At 36.5% G+C, this 24,196-nt stretch overlaps 1 protein-coding gene across 2 annotated transcripts in view; it reads left to right on the top strand.

The window, feature by feature from the left end:
* KCNH5 (potassium voltage-gated channel subfamily H member 5) overlaps positions 1 to 24,196 on the top strand; it is a 416,514-nt gene that overhangs the window by 34,684 nt on the left and 357,634 nt on the right. For both annotated transcript variants that reach the window (XM_053601259.1, XM_053601258.1), the window contains exon 2: positions 21,001 to 21,124. In XM_053601259.1, coding sequence (XP_053457234.1) covers positions 21,001 to 21,124 — 124 coding nt within the window. The remainder of the gene's footprint in view (positions 1 to 21,000; positions 21,125 to 24,196) is intronic.

The raw sequence follows: 24,196 nt of genomic DNA, 5'->3' as shown, positions 1-24,196 counted from the left end.
TTTCTCTGCGTTCAACGAGTCCTTTAACTTTCCCAGTCTGTTTTTCCCTTCATAAGTGGAAGAAAAGGCTGCAGACGAGAGGTGCGTTCACACTGTTGGGAATCACCTGAGGATCTTGTTTAAATGCAGGCTCTGATCCAGAAGCTGTGGGGTGGATCTCAGAGTCTGTATTGCTCATAGACTCCCGTGATGGACACCAGGTGAACGTGTCCAGTGCGAGCGTGAGCCTTACCTCTGCAGCTGTGTTTCTGTGTTCTACTCCAAGGGAGTCCATTCAGTTCATCTATGCATTAGAATTTATATTTGTGACAAGATTCTGTTGCAGCTACCAGCGTTTAGGAATTATTGCACTACGTTAGTGCTGCTCCATCCTGGCCACACATTAAAACCACCTGAGAAGATTTAAAAATAAATACAGATGCCTGGCCAGTGAAGACAGGATCTTTGAGATGTGAGTAACGCTGTGCCCCCTCCAGTCTTCCTTAACCTCCATCCCAAGCAGGTGTATAACCAAGATTGAGAAGCATTGGTAGTGATCCTCGGGGCCATTCTGAATTAAGGGCCCACGATTAGTTTTTAACCTTCTAATCCTTGAGGGAAAAGTGCCTGTTTGATTTCATGTCCATTTCTGAGAGGAGACTGGATGGTCTTGAAGGAATATAATGAGATGTTTTGAAGCCTCGGCCCCTTGTAGGGATCCATCCACAAATCTGCTGATGTGTGGAAAATTACAGCTTCTAAAATTCTACCTCTTATAGGGATAAGCCCTGATTCCTGGGCACTTCAGACAGAATGAGATTGTGTGTTTGACCCACATGGAGATGAAATGCTTGTAAACAACTTCAAGAACTGATACAGTCGGGATCCCAAGAAGAGTTCAGTTTTCTGGAATTCCTGGCTCAAGGGGTTCTAAGAACTCTGAGGATAAACCAGATCTGATTTCCCTGTCAAACCCGATAAGGATGATGATGGTTATTGAGAATTACGGGAAATTCTCTTAACAGCTATTCCTTCCAAAACTTCTGAATTGCCTCCCTTTCTAAATGTGCAGCACCTCTGCTTTGCAGAGAAGTTATTCCTCTGTAATAATATTTCTCTGCCTTACCCGTGTTTTAAAGTGAAAGAACATTAAAATTTTCTGGGAAGCAATTTTAATTAATTTGCTTTCCTGTTCTGAGTATTTATTAATATCAGATTTTTAACTTGTTGAAACAAGAATTTTTATGACTATACGGAAATGGAACAGTACTAGAAGAAATAGATAAATTTTTCAAAAAAGGTTTTGGATCATTTACTTAATATTCAGCAATTTCTAATTTAGCCATAACTTTTTAAAAAAAATCTGTCCCTTTTTTATTTCTCCTTTTTTTAGTGTTTTATTTTGTAGTTTAGCTCTCAGCAATAAATATAATTTTATAGGTTTTTTGCAGAATTGACACTGCACAGTTTTTTTCTAAGTTCTTTGGGTGTGAACCCCTCCCCACACAGCAAGCTCTCTTTCTGTATGTGACAGTTGTAAAAAATCTTGTACCTGATAAGCAATAATAGTTTATAAAGGCTTTTTAGTCTAGTAATTAATTTATAAAGCCTTTGCTCACACTGCTCTATTTAATCTCCGTAACTACCCAGAGTGGTGTCTCTATCACTAGTTTGTGTATGAGGAAACCAATAACCTGATTAAAACTCCCCAGGTTTTTTTGAGAAGGGATCCAAATCCTGGCAGATTACCTAGGGTCAGAGCATCGTAACCGGTATTTTGATTGTTATGAATATTTATCAGTTGATGACTTCTTATATGAAGGACCTCGCACTATGGCTAAGATAATTACCCTTGGTTTTATAAAGCATTCAGAAATGAATGTTCTTACGTTTGTCTACCGTAAACTCAGAGCGAATCTTGCTAACATTAATGCCTTGAGGGAAGGGCTGATGAGCACACAGTCTAATTACTTTGCTCTTTGATGGTGTAGTGTAAATAACTGAGTTCGAATCTGAAGCATGGTTATGAATAGAGAGCCTACTTCCTAGACTACTTTTTTACAACTTTTACGTTGGTTTTAAGAAACTCTCTTAGTTAGTAGGTGTAACTGAAAAGGTGAGCAAATACGTTAGTGAGTACTTGACAAATGTCAGAATTGTCCAGAAGCTGTTTATTGGTTAAAATCAGGTAGCTGTATTGAAAACTGGGGTTGAAGAAAGGTAAAGTCTCAAGTGGCCCCTTTTGATTCTAACTTATGTCTTTTTTCCCCCTAAATAACGCTGTTTCCAAGCTGGCAGGAATCAGCCCTCCCTGTAGTGAGTTGCTTTAGGCTTTTCCCTCCATTCCCAATCTCCTCACTTCTTAAAGCAGAAATAAGACACAATTTCTTCTGGAAACTAGAGTAGGAATTTGCAGTTGCTGCTCTGACCTTCAGTCTGACTTACTACCTGGTGAGTGACCAGTGAAAGAGGAAAGGAGTTATTTTCCTGATTAGGGACTGTGTGTACCATGCTGTTCTGGGCCAGCACAGAGGGCAGCTCTGCCAGGACTGTGTTTGTTATTAGTTTGCTATTATGTGGTGTTAACTGGATTAGAAGTGAAATAGTATACCTACAACACATGAGTAGTGATAGCTGGTCCCTGCTGAGCTGGAGACTTAACCTTGCCTCTGGAGAGCTATTGGAAAGAGAGTGAAAGAGCAGGGAAATGTTTTTAATGCAGAGTTAACTAGGAACAGTTGAGAGCGCCTAACCTAATTTAAAACAAGTCTGTTTTTGAGATGGGGAAGTCTGCAGAGCCTTTGCCCATTGTTTAAAGCATGTTTTAAGGCAGGTTGGGCATGGTGGCTCATGCCTGGAACGCTAGAACTCTGGGAGACCAAAGTGGGAGGATCACTTGAACTCAGGAGCTAGAGACCAGTCTGAGCAAGAGTGAGACCCCTGTCTCTATTAAAAAAAAAAGAAAAATTAGCAGGGTGTTGTGGGCAACAGTAATCCCAGCTACTTGGAGGGATTGCTGTTGGCTGAGGCAGGAGGATCAGTGGAGCCAGGGAACTTGAGGTTGCTGTGAGCTCAGCAGAGTGCATGGCATGCTAGCCTGGGGCAACAGAGTGAGACTCCATATCAAAAAAAAAAAAAGCAACAACAAAAAAAACATGTTTTTAAAACTGAGAGAAGCCACCCTTCATTGGGGGTGTGAAATCGTTTTAAAGGGCCTTGAGGAACAGACCCCAAATTGAAATAGAATAGAAAATAGTTGAGTACATCTCATGTGTTAAGTGTGGTCTGAGGAATTTTTCAGTTGTAAGTTTCTGTGTTTAAGTCAGTGGTTCTCAACCTTCCTAATACTGGGCTGTGTTTTCATTGTTACAAAGGGGTCACCACCCACAGGTTGAGAACCGCTGGTTTAAGTACATGCCTGCACAGATGTAAATATACTTTGAATCACGGGGTAAAAGTTATTTCTTATTATAAGCTTCAATTAAAAAAGTTTGAAAAAGACTGGTTTGATGTATAGCTTCTGGGGGAAAAGAGGGCAGCCCTTTTCACCACGCCCTTTCATGTTTAAGGTCTTTTTTTTTTTTTTAACAGCCCACGGGATCCTCTTTCCTTGGATACAGGCAATTCCTTAAATCAATAAGTAATTACTATATTGAAACTCTTTTTCAAACTTTATTTTTAAAATCGCCAAGTAGAAATTATTTACTGAGAGTGCAAAAAATGTATACACGTTTTAAGATGGGGAAAAATTTGTATTCAATTTGTAATACTCAAGTCACTTTTGATTTCTGCAATCACAAGAGATATAAGATACAGTCTGCAAGGTAACAAACATTACTGGCATATCCTGAGTGTTACAGTTTTAATACAGATTTTTCCTTTCTTAAAATGAATGTCCAGTTTTTTGCACCCTCCGTATATTTGTGGTACAACATGATGCTTTGATGTATGTGTACATCGTGGAGTGGCTAAATCAAGCTAATTTGCATTTGTAGCACCTCACCTTTTTTTTCTTGCAGTGAGAACACTTCAAGTCTGCTCCCTGGTGTCTCCTGCTGTTAACTTTAGTCACCAGGATGGATAGTAGATCCCTTGAGCTTGTTTTAGCTTGCGTGTCCTTTGACCAACATCTCTCCTACGGCCCTGCTCTCCAGCCCCTAGTAGCCACCATTTCTCTCCCTTTCTTTGAGTTTTTGCCTGTTTTACACTGCACATGTAAGTGTGATCATATGGGACTTGTGTTTCTGTACTTGGCTTTTTTCACTTGACTTAAGGCCCTCCAAGTTCATCCACGCTGTCACAAATGACAGGATTTCCTTCCTTTTTTTAAGGCTGCACAATATTCGGTTGGGGATATATACCACATTTTCTTCATCCATTCATCTGTCTGTGGGTACGTAGGTTGTTTACTTGCTTTGGCTGTTGAGAGTAACGCTGCAGTGAAGGTGGAGGTGCAGACATCTCTTCAGTGTACTGATTTCATTCCCTGTGGAGATACACCCAGTAATGGGATTGCTGGGTAAACGATGGTGGGTTTGTAAACACTTTTTGGGGAGCCTCATTACTGTTTTCTATAATGGCTGTACTAACGTACATTCCCATCAGTATACAGATGTTCCCTTTTCTTGGCACCCTACCCAAGGCTTGTTATCTTTTGTCCTTTTGATAATAGCCATCTCAACAAGTGTGAGGTGATGTCTCATTGTGATATTAATGTGCCTTTCCCTGATGAGCAGTGATGAAGCTTTCCTTCATAACACCTATTGACCACTTGTATATCTTCTTTTGAGAAATGTCTATTCGTGTCTTCTGCCCCTATTTTAATCTGGTTATTTGTGGTCTCACTATTCAGTATTTTAAGTTTCTTATATATTTTGGATACTAGTCAGATGTGTAGTTCATACATGTTTTCTCCCATTCTGTAGGCTGTCTCTTCACTATTTTGACTTTCTCCTTTGCCATGCAGAAGCTTTTTAGTTTTACCTAATCCCATTTGTCAATTTCTGCTTCTGTTGCCTGTGCTTTTAGGGTAATATTTAAAAAAATCTTTGCCCAGACCAACGTCTTGTAGCTTTCTCCCCACCCCCCCACTTTTTTTTTTTTTTTACTTCTAGCAGTTTTTACAGTTCAGGTCTGACATTTAAGTCTTCAATCTGTTTTGAGTTACTTTTTGCATATAATGTAAGAGGAAGGTCTAATTTTATTCTTCTGTATGTAGAAGAATGAAATTTAAAACCCTGTCCTTTCCCCGTTGTGAGTTCTCGGGATCTTTGTTACAAATCAGTTGACTGTGAACATGTCCATTGGATCTCTGTTCCATTGGCGTATGCGTCTCTTTTTATGCGCGTGCCATGCTGTTTTCATTACTAGAGCTTTGTAGTAGGTTTTGATATCAGGTAGAGTGATATCTCCAACTTTATTCTTTTTGTTTAAGATTGCTGCAGGTATTGGGGTCTTTTGTGGTTTCATGAGAATTGTAGGACTTTTCATCTACTTCTGTGAAATGTGTCATTGGGATTTTGACAGGGATTACCTTGATTCTATAGATCAGTTTGAGGAGTATGTATATTTTATTATTTATTTATTTATTTTTTATTGTTGGGGATTCATTGAGGGTACAATAAGCCAGGTTACACTGATTGAAATTGTTAGGTAAAGTCCCTCTTGCAATCATGTCTTGCCCCCATAAAGTGTGACACACACCAAGGCCCCACCCCCCTCCCTCCATCCCTCTTTCTGCTTTTCCTCCCCTCCCCATAACTTTAATTGTCATTAATTGTCCTCATATCAAAATTGAGTACATAGGATTCATGCTTCTCCATTCTTGTGATGCTTTACTAAGAATAATGTCTTCCACTTCCATCCAGGTTAATATGAAGGATGTAAAGTCTCCATTTTTTTTAATTACTGAATAGTATTCCATGGTATACATATACCACAGCTTGTTAATCCATTCCTGGAGTATGTATATTTTAATAGTATTAATTTTTCCCATCCATGTGGGATATCTTTTATTTGTGCCTTTAGTTTCTTTTATCAATATTTTATAGTTTTAATTATAACAAATCTTTTACCTCCTTGGTTAAATTTATTCCTAAATATTGTATTTTTGGCAGCAATTGTCAATGGTATTGTTCTCTTAATTTATTTTTAGGAGAGTTCATATTAGTATATATAAATACTTTTTGTATGTTGGTTTTTTGTCCTTCAACTTTATTAGGTTTATTTATTAGTTCTAACAGATATTTTTGGTGGAATCTTTAGGGTTTTTTATATGTGAGATCATGTTGTCTGAAACAGACATGATTTAACTTCTTTCTTTCCTGTTTGGAAGCCTTTGTTACTTTACCTTGCCGAGTTTTTCTGGCTATGAATTCCAGTTCTATGTTGAATAGAAGTGGTGAGAATGAGCATTTTGTCCTTTTCCTGATTTTAGAGGAAAAACTTTCAACTTTTTACCACTGAGTATGATGTTAGCCATGGGTTTATTAGACATGGCCTCTATTATGCTGAGGACTTTGTTTTATACCGAATTTGTTGAGATTTTGAAAGGATATTGAATTTTGTCAAATGCCTTTTCTGTATCTAATGAGTTGATGTTATAGTTTTTGTCCTTCATTTTGATAATGTGGTATATTAATTTGTTGCTTTGAGTTATATTGAATAATCTTTGCATCTAAGGAGTAAATATGATTTGATCATGGTGAATTATCCTTCTAATGTGCTGTTGAGTTTGGTTTGTAAGTATTGTGTATTTTTTCATTTATGGTCATCAGAGATATTAGCCTATAATGTTCTTTTCTTACAGTGTCATTGTTTTGCCTCATGATATTTTTTTGGAAGACTCTGAGAAGGACTGAATTAGATTTTCTTTCAATGTTTGGTGGAATTAAGCAGTGAAGCCTTAAGGTTTTTCAGGTTTTTCTTTGATGGGAGATTTTTTTATTACTGATTCAATCTCGTTTCTCTTTTTTACGATTTAATCTTCATAGGTTGTTTATGAGTAGGATTTCATTCATTTCTTTTAGATTAGCTAGTTTGTTGGCATATAATTGTTCATAGTAGTCACTTACAATCTTTAGCATTTCTGTGATATCAATTTTAATGTCTCCATTTCTGATCTTACTTGTTTGAGTCTACTTTCAATATTTTTTGTCTAGTTAAAGGTCAATTTTTTGGTCAACTTTATTTATCTTTTCAACTCATAGTTTTACAGATCTTTTAAAAATTGGTCTTTACAGATCTTTCTAAAAAAAAGTTGGTTTTATAAAACCAACTCATAGTTTTACAGATCTTTTAAAAATTGTTCTTCTAGTCTCTGTGACTTTTTCTTCTAATCTTTACTGTTTCTTTCCTTTTACTATCTTTGGGCTTAGTTGCTCTTTTTATAGCTTGCTGAAGTGTAAAATTGGCTCTTTTACTTGAAACCTTCTTTTTGATGTAGACATTTACTGCTATAAACTTCCTTCTTAGAACTGCATTTGTGCAGTTGTCACAAAATGCTTTTGTGAAATCTCACAAATTTCATATTTTCTACTTCTATTTTCATTTATGATATTTAAAAAATCCCCTTTGAATTTCCTTTTTGACTCGTTGGTTGTTTAGGAGTGTATTGTTTAGTTGCCACATATTTGAATTTTCTGAAATTCCTTCTTTTATACCACTGCGGTGAGAAAGATACTTGATAAGATTTTCGTTCTCTTACATTTAATTCTTGTTTTGTGGCCTAAGATTTGATCTGCCTTGTAGAATGTTGTTTGTGCACTTGAGGAGAATGTGGAGGAAATGTTCTGTATGTCTCTTAGATTTATTTTGTCTAAAGTGTGGTTCAGTGTTTCATTATTGGTTTTCTGTCTGAGTGATTATATTGAAATGATTATATGCATGGTAGACATATAATTTATAATCCTAAGTAATACATCATCCATGTGAAAAACAAAAATAGCATATATTGAATATTTGGAAACACATTGCACAATGAATTTTTGATACCAATTATATAAAGAGAGGTCTCTGCAGTAATTCAATTGTTTATTCATATAGTCAATCAGTAAATTAGCATTTACGATGTGCCAGGAACTGTGCCATGCAGTGGGGATCAAATGTTGGCAAAAACCTATATAGACTTTATCTTTATAGCCTGCAGGGGTCCTCAAACTACGGCCCACAGGCCACATTAGGCAGTGTGATTGTATTTGTTCCTGTTTTGTTTTTTTGCTTCAAAATAAGGTATGTGCAGTGTGCATAGGAATCTGTTCATGATTTTTTTTAAAAAAACTATAGTCTGGCCCTCTAATGGTCTGAAGGACAGTGAACTGGCCCCCTGTTTAAAAAGTTTGAGGACCCCTGTATAGAGCTTGCAGTCCAGCATTGGTTAAGTCAGGAGACAAGTGGGTGTAAAACGGCAGTTGTGATAGTGGCTTTCAGGAAGAGGTAGATTATTTAAAAAATTATAGAACATGGATGCACCTTAAGTCATAGGGTTAAGGAGGGATTTCCCATGGTCATGAGAATTGCCTTAAGGTCCAAATAAATGCAGGTGTCAACCAGGTGAGGAGGGAAAGGAATAGCGATTCTGCAGAGAGGATGGTAAGTAAAAAGTCCTTATAGTGGGGGAGTACTTGGTGCATCCAAGGATGTAAAGAGTCAGTTGTGGTTATAGGATTGTAGGCAAGGGTCAGGTTTGAGAGTGAAGGGTGAACAGACTTTGAATCGTCACAAGCCATGGATAGGTTTTAGGTCCCCTGATAGCCAAGATAAACAATAAAAGGATGTTAGAGCAGGGGGGAAATATGATCCTGTTTGAAAAAAAGAGCCCTGTGGTATCAGTGTGGAAAATTCACTAGAGGAATCTTAGAGAGGGTCTGCGCAAACCAGTTAGATAGCTGCGAGAGTGGTCCAAGGGAGAGATGATGGAACGTTGGAGTTGGGTGATGATCATGGAGATGGAGAGACCTGGAGATATCTGAAGGAGTTTTGGAAGTAAAATTGATGGGATTTGGTAATGAATTAGATACGAGAGTAATGGGGAAGAATGTTGATGGATGGCTCTTTGTTGCTTGATGGCTGAGGTACGTGATTGTACGATTGCTAGTCCCATTCCCTAAGAGAAGGAACACTGGAAAAGGAACTGAATGTCGCGGACAAGTGACATTGAGTTACATCGAGGACAGCCAAAAAGAGAGGCTGAGGTGGACATCAGAATCACGAGCTTATAGAAGAGGTCTGGTTTGGAGATGACCCATCATGAGTTACTGAATCTGTGGACGTCCTTAAGCGTAGAAAATCACAGAAAGGGGAGGGCTTAGGACTGACATGGAGGAACTCTCGTCTATATTTATTAGTAAGACAAGGAATGTTGGGCCTGTGAAGGAAATAAAAGAGGGTTCAGAGAAACAGGTGAATGTTGTTCTAGGAAAGGCAAGGTTTGAGAGACGTTGAAGGCGAGCGTTACCAACACTTGAGAATTGTTAAGTGAGATGAGTAAAAATTGATATATGGACTTTCCAACATGGAGAAGCTGTTGGTGATTTTGGCCGTCTGGCTAGCACAGTGAGGGAAGAAGCCACATAGGAGTGACTTGAGGGAATGCACTTTGGATCTGAGACAATGAAGCCAACGAGAATAAACAACTCTTTATGGAAATTGGTCAGATATGGTGGCAGGCAGAAGAGGAGTGGTATTTAGTTACTGTGTTACAGAGAAGGTAGTTTGGAGATGATTTTCTTTTTATTAAATCATAGCTGTGTACATTAATGCAATCATGGGGTACAATGTGCTGGTTTTATATACAATTTGAAATGTTTTCCTCAAACTGGTTACCATAGCCTTTGAGGCATTTTCTTAGTTATTGTGTTAAGACATTTATATTCTACATTTAGTAAGTTTCAATATACCCTTGTAAGATGCATCTTAGGTGTGGTCCCACCAATCACCCTCCCTCTGCCCCCCCTCCCCTCCCCTTTCCCCTTCCTTTTGGGCTATAATTGGGTTATAGCTTTCATATGAAAGCTATAAATTGGTTTCATAGCAAGACTGAGTACATTGGATACTTTTTCTTCCATTCTTGAGATACTTTGCTAAGAAGACTATGTTCCAGCTCCATCCATGTAAACATGAAAGAGGTAAAGTCTCCATCTTTCTTGAAGGCTGCATAATATTCCATGGTGATTTTTAAATGTTTTGATAGCCAAAAGGATGGAGGAAAAGTTTTTCAAATGAATACTGGGCTTCATGAATGACTACATTTTGGGGGCATAAGGAAGAAACTGACCTAACTGTAATAGCATGGACTTCAGGAGTAATAAGAAATATGCTTGTATAGGTAGAGAAGGTGAGGCTGGATTTCAGAAGGCTGTGCGAGTTGGGGAAAGGATTTGAGATGTGATGTTGTAAACAGTTGTGAGTCTTGATCTGAATGAAGAGTGAAAAACTAGAGGGAGGGTTTTAGGGGGACAATTTAACATTAATTTAGATGTCAAGATGGGTTAAGACAGGAGGATTATGTATTCTGACAGTTATAAATATTAATATCCAGCCATGAACTGGAGAGTTTATGAATTAAGATAAACCGTCCAGGGCTAAGAGAAGAAAATAATTCTGATGGTCATATTGCAAATATTTATATTTAACACTACATATAAGTAAAAATATTGCATGTTTATAGAGGAATTTGTACTTTTCGAAATACTTTTGTAGTAATTGGCTTATTATGAGCTCTAAGCGCCCTAGGTACCACAGAAAGGTAGTATTACCATTCTCATAACTAAGTTCAGCTCCGATGTCACTTTTTCTCCAAAACTTTTGATTCTCTGATCACAAGGGATTTTACATTGTCCTCCTGTGTTTTAAGTTTTTGTACAATAAAATGCCTAGATCTTAAGTGTACCGTTCAGTGAGTTTTGCCTGTGTCACATTATGTACCTTACACCACTATCAAAACAGAGCAGCTGCACGCTCCAGAAGCTTCTTCTGGTTTCTTTGCTGTCAGTCCCTCCACCACTCCCCCCTGAAGTCATTGTTCTGATCCTTATCATCATATTAACTTTGCCTGTATTTAAATGTCATAGGAATGAAACCAAACAGTGTGCGTACTCTAGTTTCTGGCTTCAGTCACCATGGTGTTTTTGAGATCCATCCATGTTGTTGCACGTGTTGGGGGTTTGCTCCGTTTTAGAGCTGAGTTGTATTTCTTGTGTGAATATGGTCCAAGTTTTAATCCATCAACTTGGTTAGCCTTTGCGTTGTTTCCAGGTTTTGGGTACTATGTATAAATCTGATGTGAACATTTTCCTCCAAGTCTTTTTGTTAACATATGTTTTCATTTCACTTGCATAAATACCTAGAAGTGAAATTTCCAGGTCATAGGTAAATATTTAATTTTGATCGTAGCATTTTATATTCTCACTAGCATTTCATAAGGAGCTCAAGGTATCCCAGATTCTCATCAGCATTTTGTTATTAGTCTTTGAAAATACTTGGTATATTACCGTGCTTTTCAATTTGTATTTCCCAGTGGCTGTTTCTTGTGAGCATCTTATTCTTATGCTTGGTGGCTGTTGTTTATCTGTTTTTTTTTTGGTGAAATATCTTTTCAAGTAATTTTTGCTCATTTTGATCGCAGGGTTGTTTTTTGTTTTGTAGAACGTTTTGTATATTCTGGATTGTATTGTCTTGTATCTGGACTGTGAATAGTTTCTTTCAGGCTGTAAGTTTTCATTTCGTTTTCTCGAGCATGACCTTGACTGAGTCGTTGACTTTAATTTTGATGATGCTTAATTTATCAACACTTTTGTTTATGGTGATTGCTCCATGAGACTTACATATGAAATTTTGTCTTCCTCATGTTTGCAAAGATTTCCTCCTATGTTTTTTTTCCTAGAAAGTATTAAAGTTTCTTTTTTGTGTTTAGATCTATGACCAAGTTCAAAATAACTTTTTCTTGTGTGGTACGAGATGGGGATCATTTTTGCTCGTACGTATATCCAGTTGTTTCAGCAAAGTTAGTTGAAAAACACTTTTTCTATTATATTGCCTTGCTATCTTTGTAAAAAATAGGTTGACCGTATATGTGACCGTCTATTTCCAAACTCTTTATTCTGTTTCATTGGAAGATTGCTCGTCTTTTCTCCCGTTATACTTTCTTAATTACTGTAGTCATATGTTTCTCTTTGTTTTTCTTTCTTAGGTTTTATGTTGGACTATTTTAAGTAATTAGCATTTTCAAAAATATTTTATAATTATTTTTCCAATTACCTAAAAAAAAACAAAACCTGTTGATGTTTTCATTGGGATTGTATTGAAATCGGTACAATTTAGAGAGAATAGACATTTAAAAAATATTCAGTCTTGGCTGGGCACAGTGGCTGACACGTGTGATCCTAGCACTGGGGGAGACAAAAGCAGGTGCATTGCTTGAGCTCAGGAGTTGGAGACCAGCCTGAGCAAGACCCGGTCTCTACTAAAAAGAGAAAAACTAGCTGGGTGTAGTGGCACACACCTGTAGTCTCAGCTACTCAGGAGGCTGAGACAAGAGAATTGCTCAAGCCCAAGAGTTTGAGGTTGCTGTGAGCTATAATGATGTCACAGCACTCTACCCAGGGTGACTCTGTCTCAAAAATAAATCCAGTATTCCAGTGATATGTATGGCATAGCTCTGCATTTATTTAGGTTTTATTTAATTTAAGCTAGAGGTCTTCTACGTCTTTTGTTAAATTTATTTCTTACAATTTCTTATTTTTTGATATAATTCTAAATGAAATTTCTCTTAATTTAATCTTCCCATTGCTTAATGCTAGTATCTAGAAACACAATAGGCTTTTATGTTGATTTTATATACTGCAACCTTGTTGCTAAATTCATTTATTAATTCTGGATATTGCTTTGAATATTCCTTAGAATTTTCTGTACAAATAATCATGCCATCTGAATAATAGAAAACATTTACATCTTTATTTCCACTATTAATATATATATATATATATTTTTTTTTCACTGATTGGGTCTCCAGTAAAATCTTGAGTGTTAGAGTTAAGTTCTTTACTTTTTCCTGATATTAGAGGGAAAAATATTCTATCTTTAAGAATGATGTTAGCAAAAAAAAAAAAAAAAAAAAAAAGAATGATGTTAGCTATGGATTTTTAATATCCTCTGTTGGGTCATGTTTGACTAGTGATTTTAATTGTGAATGAGTGTGAGTTTTGTCCAATGCTTTTTTACTGGGTCCGTTGAGATGGCTTTTCTCTTTTATCCTGTTGATGTATTGGATTACCTTGATTGATTTCATAGTGGTAAATCAACCTTCCTTTCATGAGATAATCCCTACTTGGTCATAATCTGTTATTTTTTAAAAAATAAATTGCTGGATTCTACGTGCCTGCATTTTCTTCTGGAATTTTACAACTACTTCCATAATATTTGCTGGTTAGCTATTTTATTGTAGTAGTCCTTATCAAATTTTGGTACCATGATATTGTGACCTTGTAAAACAACTTGCTTCTCTATTTTCTGAACTGATTTGTATTATGTCTTATTTAAATATTTGAAAGAATCCACTGAGCCTGGAGACCCCTGGTCTTTCGGTTGTCATTAGTAGATGTTAAGTTCATCAGATTTCTCATTTCCTTTTGTGTTAGTTTTAGACATTGCTTTTTTCTTCCTACAAATTTTATCTGTTTCATCTAAGTTTTTTTTTTTTAATTAAATCATAACTGTATACGTTAATGCATTTATGGGGTACAATATGCTGGTTTTATATACAAATTGGAATGCTTACATCAAACTAGTTAACATAGCCTTCACCTCATTTACTTATTGTGTTAAGATATTTATGCTCTACACTTAATAGATTTGACATGTACTCTTGCAGTATGCACTGTAGGTGTGGTCCCACCGTAAGGGAACACTTCTGCACTGCTGGTGGGATTGCAACCTGCTACGTTCCTTTTGGAAAGAAGTTTGGAGAACACTTAGGGATCTAAAGTGTTATATATACCTAGTAGAGGGATTCCTCTACTAGGTATATATCCAGAAGACCAAAAATCACTTTGCAACAAAGCTATCTGCACCAGAATGTTTATTGCAGCCCAATTCGTAATCATCTAAGTTTTTAAATTATTGGCAAAAACTTACTTTTATCTTCTTATTTGCTATCTCTAAGATCTTCAGTAGTGTCTCATTTTTTTTATTCCTGGTATTGGAAGATGTTACTTTTTTCTTTGTAAGTCTTATTAGAGGTTTATAATTTTTATTAATTTTTCCAAAGAACCCACTTTTAACGTTGTCGATGTTCCTTCTTCATTGATTATGTTCTATTTCAAAGGTCTACATTTTGGGCTTTATTTATTTCCTTCTCCTTTGAGTTGAATAGCTGCCATTCTCTCGGTTCCTTCAGAAGAATAGTTAGCTACTTAATTTAAAACCTTTTTGTTTTTTAAAAAATAAGCATTTAAAATGATAAATTCTCTCTAAGCACTGCTTTGACTGCTTCCCACAATTTTTCATATTTTCTTTCTTTCTTTTTTTTTTTTTTTTTATAGTTTTTGGCCAGGGCTGGGTTTGAACCCGCCACCTCCGGCATATGGGGCTGGCGCCCTACTCCTTTGAGCCACAGGTGCCGCCCCATATTTTCTTTGTTTATCATACAGTGAAAATATCTTCCAAATTTCTTTTAATTTTTTCTTTGGCTCATTGGTTATTTAGAAATGAATTGAGTTGTAACATCCAAGTATTGCAGAATTTTCTAGATTTTAAAAACTGATTTCTAATCTACTTTGAGATCAGGGAATTCACGTTACATGATTTCAGTATTTCAAAATTTGTCTTATTTTTGGTGGCTCAAAATATGTTCTGTCTTAGTGAAAGTTCCATGGGCATTGTAAAATAATGCACATATGTAGTATAGCAGAAGGCATTCCATAAATGTGGATCACTTTGAGTTGGTTGATAGTACTTGGTTATTCAAATATTCCATATTCTTTCTCATTTTTTTTTTTCATTCGATCATTCTGCCAGTTAAAGTGAGAGGGTTAAAATTTCAATTAAGAAAATGCCACGAAGGCTATGTTAACCAGTTCGGTGAAAATATTTCAGACTGTATATGGAACCAGCACATTGTACCTCATGATTGCATTATTGTACACACCTATGATTTAATAAAAAAAAATCTCCCATTATGATTGGGAAATTATCTAATAATTCTTTCTGTTTTGTCATTTTCTTGCATCAGGTACTTTGAAGTTCTTCATTACATTCATCCCCTTTGGGAGTTTTATGTCTTCTTCACCAATTAACTTACATTATTATTAAATGTCCCTCCTGATAATACCTTTTGTTTTCAAAAATATTTTACGTTAATTTGCCAGACTAACTTTCTTATGCTTAGTGTTAGGGTGGTGTATTTTCCCCACACTTTTACTTTTAACTTGTCTATCTCTTTATACTTTAAATGGTGCTCCCCAAACAGTATGTTGTTGTTGTTGTTACAATTCATTCTGATCTATTAAGTATAGCATATGAATGTCTTAACACAATAATTAAGTCAGTGAGGTGAAGGATATATTAATTCGATGTAAGCATTCCAAATTGTATATAAGATCAGCACATTGTACCCCACAAATGCATTAATGTACACATGATCTATGTGTTTATGACTTAATAAAAGAAGTAAAATTCATTCTGAAAATTTGTTTTAATCTGTTTCTGCCTTACGTTCCATTATTAGAATGGCAGTGACATGAGAGTTATTTATAACCTACTGCTCAAAGTCATTGCTGAGGTCTGATTTTTAACACCTGTCTGCCTCCTGTGGGTAAATTTTATCACGAGGTGCACAGAGTTAGTCACTGCTGCAGAGACTGGTGTGCTGGGAGCTTGTCAAAAAGTCATGCAAAAAAATTTAAAAAATTATCAACCTCCAGCATAGGTTGATTAATGTGTTCATTCCATGCACATTTGATGTATTGATCGGAATGATCAGATTTCAGTCTGCATTCTTGTGGTTTATGTTCTTTTTGTCTCATCTGTTTTTTTTTTTTCTCTCTTTCTCTTTTTGTGGGGATTATTATTATTATTTCTTTCAGCTAAAATGTTAATTGCATTTGTTTTCGTGTGATTTGACTGGAAATCCTCTTAGCTTTGGTTCCTGAGTGCGTCTCTATTTTGCCTTCTTTTTTTTTTTATATTTGTCTTTTTTTAAATTAAATCATAGCTGTGTACATTAATACAGTTATGGGGTACAATGTGCTGGTTTTGTATACAATTTGAAATATTTTCATCAAACTGGTTAAAATAACCTTTATGGCGTTTTCTTAGTTACTGTGTTAAGACGTTTGTATTCTACATTTAGTAAGTTTCACATGTACCCTTGTAAGATGCACCGTAGGTGTGATCCCACCAATCACCCTCCGTCCACCCATTCTCCCTCCCACTCTCCACCTTTCCCCTTTCCCTATATTCTTGGGCTATAATTGGGTTATAGCTTTCATGGGAAAGCTAAAAATTAGGTTCATAGTAGGACTGAGTACATTGGATACTTTCAATCCTACAATTCCTCTACTAGGTATATGTCGAGAAGACCAAAAAAATCACACTATAACAAAGATATTTGTACCAGAATGTTTATTGCAACCAATTCATAATTGCTAAGTCATGGAAGAAGCCCAAGTGCCCATCGACCTACGAATGGACCAATAAATTATGGTATATGTACACCATGGAATATTATGCAACCTTAAAGAAAGATAGAGACTCTTTCATGTTTACATGGATGGAGCTGGAACATAATCTCCTTAGCAAAGTATCTCAAGAATGGAAGAAAAAGTATCCAATGTACTCAGCCCTTCATTTTTGCAGGATAGCTTTGCTCTCCATAAACATTTATGTCAATGAATATGTTTTCTAAGTATTTTAAAGATGCCATTCCACTGTTTTCTGCCATTCATGATTAGGATGCTGCAATTACTGTCCCTGCCTCTCCCCCTTAAGTAATATGTTTTTTTTTTTCTTTGTATGTCTTTTTGGAAAAGTTCAGTTTAACGTGAGGGTACAATTAGGTTCCATAGTTTGCATCTGTAAGACTAAAGTCCTATTGGAAGGTATGTCTCACACCCAGGGAGCATGCCGTATGGCTGGGCAAGTTACCCTTTTGGGTGAGAATTTACCTGATCCCATCTCCTGTCCCCTGCTCCATGCTGCTTGAATTTCTTTGAGTTTTTCTTTCATGTGAGCACGTAGGTGTTAATCTACCAGTTCGAATTTAGTACTGGGTATGTAGTGTTTGCTTTTCCATTCTTCTGATACTTCTCTAAATAGAATGGTCTCCGGTTCCATCCATGTTGCAAAAGACACATAATCTCCATCTTTTTTATAGGTAATATCCCATGGTGTACGTTTACCCCAATTTGTTAATCTATTCCTGTGTTGAAGGGCACTTGGGTTGTTTCCACATCTTTGCATTTGTGAATTATGCTACTGTAAACATTCCAGTGCCAGCGTCTCCATGATAGAAGGCCTTTTTTTCCTTTGGGTAAATATCTACCCTGTTTCCCCGAAAATAAGACAGCGTCTTATTTTAAGGTGTGCTCCCAAAGATGCGCTAGGTCTTATTTTCAGGGGACGTCTTATCTTTCCTGTAAGTAGGTCTTCTTTTCAGAGGATGTCTTATTTTTGGGGAAACAGGTTAGTAATGGGACTGCAGGAACAAATGCTGTGTCTTCTTTTAGTTCTTTGAGGACTCTGCATCCTGCTTTCCATGGAGGTTGTACAAGTTTGCAGTCCGACTGACAGTGGTCCTAATGTTCTGCAGCTATATCAGCATCTATTGTTATGGGACTTTACGATGTAAGCTGTTCTCTCTGGGGTTGGGTCATATCTCAAGGTGGTTTTGATTTGTGTTTCTCTGATGATTAGAGATGATGAGCATTATTTCATGTGTGTGTTGGATATTAGTCTATCTTCTTAGGAAATGTTCCTGTTCACGTTTTTGCCCAATTTTTAATAGGATTGTTTTGATTTTTTTCTTGTCCATTGTTTGAGTTCTTTGTAGACCCTGGTTATCAGCTCTGTGTTGGATGGGTAGCATGCACATATTTTCTCTCATTCTGTAGGTTGTCTTTTTGCTTTCTTGGTTGTGGCCTTAGCTGTGCAGAAGCTCTAGCTTGATCGGGACCCATTTATATGACTCTTAAAATTATTGGCCTAGGGAAAGAATTTATGAAGATGGCCTCCCTGGCAATCTTTGGATTCTTTTAATATATTTTCCAGTATCTTTCTTTCTTTTAAAAACATTTTATTTTTAATCATATGGACACATAAGAGCTGTACATATATATATTTTGAGACTGAGTCTCACTATGTTGCCCTTGGTAGAGTGCTGTGCCGTTACAGCTCACAGCAACCTCAAACTCTTGAGTAGCTGGGATTACAGGTGCCCGCCACAATGCCTGGCTATTTTTTTTTGGTTGCAGTTGTCATTGTTGTTTAGCAGGCCCAGGTCGGCTCGAACTGCCAGCCTTGGTGTATGTGGCCAGTGCCCTACTCACTGAGCTACAGGCGCCGAGCCAGGTGATGTTTTGATACTGGCTGCAGTGCATACTGATCAAATCAGGGTAGTTGGGGTATCCATTACCTCAAGCATTTATCATTTCTTTGTTTAGGAACTTTACAATTCTACTGTTTTAGTTATTTGAAAATATACACCAAATTATTGTTAATTATAGTTGCTTCTTTGCTACCAGATACTAGATCTCATTTGTTCTATTGAACTATAGTTTTGTACCCATTAACCATCTCATTACCTTTCATTTTCAGCATTTTTAGTAAGATTTTTCTTCCTTTTATGGCTCATTTGTGTTTACTTTGCTTAGGGTTTACTGAGCTTAGATCTGTGGGTTGCTATTTTCAGCCTGTTTGGAAAAATTTTAGTCCACATTTTTTCAGGTATTTGCATTCTATCTCCTCTTCTGTTCTTTTTTTTTTTTTAACATATTTGAGATTGCTGGATACTGCCCCACAGGACTCCCTTGTAACCTTTTTCTCTTTTGCCTCATTTGCAGCAGTGTTCCTTAATGGGTTTTTAACATATGGAATCTGCTTTTAAACTTATCCTAGGAATTTTTGATTTCAGGGATTATATTGTTAATTTCTCTGCTCCCCTCTTTCCAGTGCCTATTTTTTCCTTGATTTTTGTTACTGTTTTGTTGTTTTCATATCTAATGATTTTTGATTATTTGTGGGATGTTGTATTGATATATCATAGAGATTTTAGATTTCATGACTTTTCTCTGACAAGAATTGCATTTTTCTTTTAAACCAGGCAGGTTAGTTATTGGTAGATTACCTTAATCAAGAAGAGTCTTGAATTAAAGTTTTTTTTTTTTTTAAGCGTGAATCTATTTGGTGAAATTTCTGATGTCTCTTTACCCTCTAGCTTTTGGCTGGGACCCCTGTAGTCTCAGGCTGTGCATGCTCAAAGTAGTTGAGATGGATTTATTCATAGGTTTATGGTGGTGCCCATTGAAAGATTTCTCTCTTAACTCCAAGTTGCTCTGGCAGTCTCAAATTGTAAGACCTTTCTACATGAGGTCTTTCCTCATGAACCGTCCAAACTGGGGAGTCCTCTCAGGCAAATGGACAGTTAAATCAGTATCCTATGTACTATAGCTTCCCTTTCCCAAGGTTTTTTTTTTGTTGTTGTTGCAGTTCGGCCTGAGCCGGGTTCGAACCCGCTATCCTTGGCATATGGGGCCGGTGCCCTACTCCCTGAGCTACAGGTGCTTTCCCCATTTCCCAAGGTTTTTATCTCTTCTAGTTTCTGCCTGCTTTGGGTCACTTCCTCGTGACTCCAAACAGATTTTTTGTTTTCATATTTTGCCCTGTGCGTCTTTACTTAGTATTTATTCTGCTAAATTGTATTTGATTGTTACATATTTATTACATCCTACTGTCTAACGCAGAGCATTGTTATTTACATAGCAGCTACTTAATAAATGTTGGTTTGCCTTGTTATTTTTTTGAAGAGATAGGATTTATGGTCTTCTACTCAAAAATTCATTTCTACTTTTAGTATGCTACCCTATTAGTTAAAAAGAAATAGTTTTAGGTCAAAATTTAAATATAATAATATTCCTTTCCAAATTTTTACTTTTATAATATTTATTTTGAAGATGATTTTTATATTTTTAAATAAAAATACTTTATATTTACTTTATATTTTAATACTAATTTTAATTCATTTTAATGTTGACATATTATCATGCGATCTACACAACTGCTAAGGTTACTCCCTAAACTACTATTGTACTTTCAATTAAAGTTGATATCAAAGTATATTATTTTTGTATTATTCAAAAGTAAACGTACTTTTCTATGCAAAATAGAACAGAGATTTCTCTTTTTTTTTTTTATAGAGTACTGATAGTTTCCAAATTCTCTGTTGTTGTGAGGTTGAGAAAATATCTTTGAATAATTTTGTTTTAAAAGAGGACTTTTTAATATTGTTTTAAATTAGATTTTTCATGATCAGTCTATCATGTCAAAATTATGTTAATAGAATTTTTTGGAGAGGGTCATCTAATTTATCCTTGTTATCAAGTTAAGTATTCTCAATTTGTGGGGAAGTGACTATAGCCCTAATCTTAATAAGTTAATCCATTTTTAAGTCGTTAACTTATAAATTATAACTTATAAATTAATCCAATTTATAGTCATTGACATGGTTTAGTATAAAGTACATTTTGTTTTCATACCTTAGGGTATATGCAAATGTGAAGAGGTATTATAAACTGTTTTCTTATACATGGAATTTTTAGTTTGTATATAAATTCTGTGTTTATTGCAGTTGCTGTTTTGATGATCATAGTAAACTTATTATGTCAAGCTCAAGAACAGGTTATTTTATTTGTATCACAACAAACCATAGTTGGATTTGTTCATACTTAATGAATTTTTCTTTTTGGTTACTTGAAAGAGGCAAATTGTTCATTGAAGCTAAATAACTTCCTTTCTCCCCCTTTCTTCCTTTAGAATCGAGTTTCTTACTGGGAAATGCCCAGATTGTGGATTGGCCTGTAGTTTATAGTAATGACGGATTTTGTAAACTCTCTGGATATCACCGAGCTGACGTCATGCAGAAAAGCAGCACTTGCAGGTAGGTACTAGAACAGCTCCGTGGTCCCTTGTGAATGTAACCAAATGCTGACTGGGGTTAAAAGGCAAAGGCTTTCTTGTTCTCACATATACAAACTATAGGGTTAAAAATTATATTGGAATATTAAGGAGACTAAATTATCAATGGAGATATATAGATCAAGAGCCATTGGTGAGAACTTTTAGAAAGAGGAAGATTTTTACATATCTGCAAACTAATTCATTCAATAAATATTTTTTGATTACTTTCTATGAGCCCGGAACTAGTGCAGATTACAGGTACATCCTGTATCAGGGAACCCCTTTTGGCATTAGCGTCTCTGGAGCAACCAAACCTGTCTTGAACAGGAGAAAACAGCCCCCAGCCAAGGAGCACTTGTTTCATAAGCATTAAAGGCACCTCAAGATAAAGTTCTTACATCCTCTGCGAATTGCATGTACTTTATAGTGTTGGAACATTGTACCATTGCTATTTTGTTTGACTTACATAAAACAGAATCTGGCTTACTTTATTTATACCAAGTCCTTTTAAGACATGTCATTTCTGTGAGTTTTAAGAGAATATTAAGGAAAAAAGGATTCAGAAAAAAGAAAAGGAAACCAGATCAGGGACCAATTTAGAATCAAAAACTTTTCTGCAATATTTCAGTAAGACCAGATGGGAGGGATGTTTTTTGCCTTGAATTATTTTTTTCTCTACAGCTCTTACTGTACTAAGTACTGAACCAAGTTATTTTAGAACTAAAAGGGATCTGATTTTTTATTTATTTATTTTTTTTACGAGGCCAAATCCTGTTTTTCAGATGAGAAAACTGAGGTAGAGCCATGTTAAGGGATGTGCCCAGGGAAACACAGTGATTTTTCTACTTATTATGCTGAGAAGCATCATATATAATTAGATACATACGTAGTTGATCCTTGATCAACCTGGATTTGAGCTATGTGGGTCCACTTATAAGCAGACATCTTTCAACCTAATGCTGGTGGAAAATCCAGTATTATAATGGGGCATGTGAAACTTGTGTATAGGGAGGGCTGATTTTTTGTTCATATGTGGATTCCACTGAGCTGAACAGGGGACTTGAGTGTGTGAAGATATTGGTATATATGGGGGTCTTGGAACCAATCCTCCATGTATACTGAGGACAACACTCTTTTTCTTTCTATACTTGTGAGTACACACATATATATATATACACGCACACACACAGACACATACATGTTTTGCATCTTGGTGGAGGGCAGAGATTTCCTATTATACCATTGAGTCTAAACATGTCCATATATAGAAATCACTTAAACAGGTTTTACAAAACAAAGATTCCCACACCTCTTAAACCTATGCAGTCAGAATCACTTGAAGTGAGCAGGTGAGGTCAGGAGTCAGTATTTTAACCAATAACTTAGATCAGTGTTTTCAACCTTTTTTTTAATCTCACGGCACACTTGAACCCATAGTTAAACTTCCACAGCACACTTAAATTATTGTGTTTATCCAAAAAAAAAAAAAAAAAAGAATATGCTTTGAACTTCTTTTGAAACTAATTTAATGAATGATCTTTAAAAATTTTCGTGCACACCTAAGATCCTCTCATGGCACACCAATGTGCTGGGGCACACTGGTTGAAAATCACTGTGGATAAGGGCTGGGTGCTGTGGCTCACACCTGTAATCCTACACTTGGGAGGCTGAGGCAGTGGATTGCCTGAGCTCACAGGTTTGAGACCAGCCTGAGCCAGAGTGAGACCCCCATCTCTAAAAATAGCCGGGCGTTGTGGCGGGTGCCTGTAGTCCCAGCTACTTGGGAGGCTGAGGCAAGAGAATCACTTGAGTCCAAGAGTTTGAGGTTGCTGTGAGCTGAGATGCTGCGGCACTCTACTAAGGGTGACAAAATGAGACTCAAAAAAAAAAAAAATCACTGTAGATGATTCTTATGTTTATCCTGGTTTGAGAAATAATCTGTTCAAACATCTTCCTTCCTTTATTTTCCCCAACCATTCATTTTTCCCTCTGCTGAAGTTATTCCCACATTTCATCTTCACGTCCAGGAATGAAACTGGTAACTGGGAGTGTTGGAAAAGGATGATCCCTGGTTGAGAAAGTCCCTCTGAGAGCAGGGTTTCTGTGTGTCTTTAACCACTGGGTGGGCATTTGCTGTGGCGCTAGCCCTGTCACCAGCATGTGTATGCTAAGAACTGGGAAAGTGATGGTCTCTGTGAAATATCGCAGCTCCCCTCTGCCCCAGCAGGGGTGAAGTTAGGAAAAGGTTAGTTTCATGGTAGATTTTATCCTGTGAAACAGTTTTTGTAGAGAATTCCAGAAAACACAGACGCACTATCCCCACGTTTTATTCTCCCACCTGGTGGTAAGTATGATTCTCCAAACAAGAAGTGTTTTTCCTTTCTCTGACCCTCGTGGTTGGTTGGGTGTGTTTCTGTGGCATCATCCTTGGCCTTAAGCTAACCTGCCTCATCTCTTGGGATTTTATTCTTACCGCTTTTTCTGTCATTTTTGAGAAGTATCGCTTTTCCTATTTGAATAAATTTTGAAGTTTTGTTCCCATCCCTTTTTATGTCCCACATATCTGCCCTGACTCTGGCTTGTTTTCTTTGTCAAGTACCATTTTTCGTACAACGGATTCATTAAAAAAATGCTGGTGTGTTACATGACCATATTCTCTCCTCTGAAAGAGCTGCTTTTCCCCTCTTAGCACAAGTCCCAGACTTTAAGTGCCTTAAAGGTACTTAAAGGTAGGCATTTAAGTGTCTTAAAGGTACTTAAAGGTAGGCATTCTGTTTTGCTCACTTGTCTGTGTGCAGCGTGGTATTTTATGCCAGTATTTGTTGAATGAGATTGGCTTATTTTGCAATAAACCATAACCCAGGACTCCAATGCTTCTTTATAGTGCGGTTGTGTTTGTTGTATTTCGACCCAAGCGTTGCAGTGTTTGAGAGTAGTGAGTGAGCATTTTGGATTATGTTTGGCTTTTGTATAGTGAGAAAACTATAAAAAGATGTGCACAAGTCTTTCTCCAAGTTTCTTCACTTTTCAGAGGCAGTGTTTTGAAAATGAC

This window comes from Nycticebus coucang, chromosome 9 (assembly GCF_027406575.1).
Source record: "Nycticebus coucang isolate mNycCou1 chromosome 9, mNycCou1.pri, whole genome shotgun sequence".
Lineage (NCBI taxonomy): Eukaryota > Metazoa > Chordata > Mammalia > Primates > Lorisidae > Nycticebus > Nycticebus coucang.
This window is presented reverse-complemented; position numbering and strand designations above follow the sequence as displayed.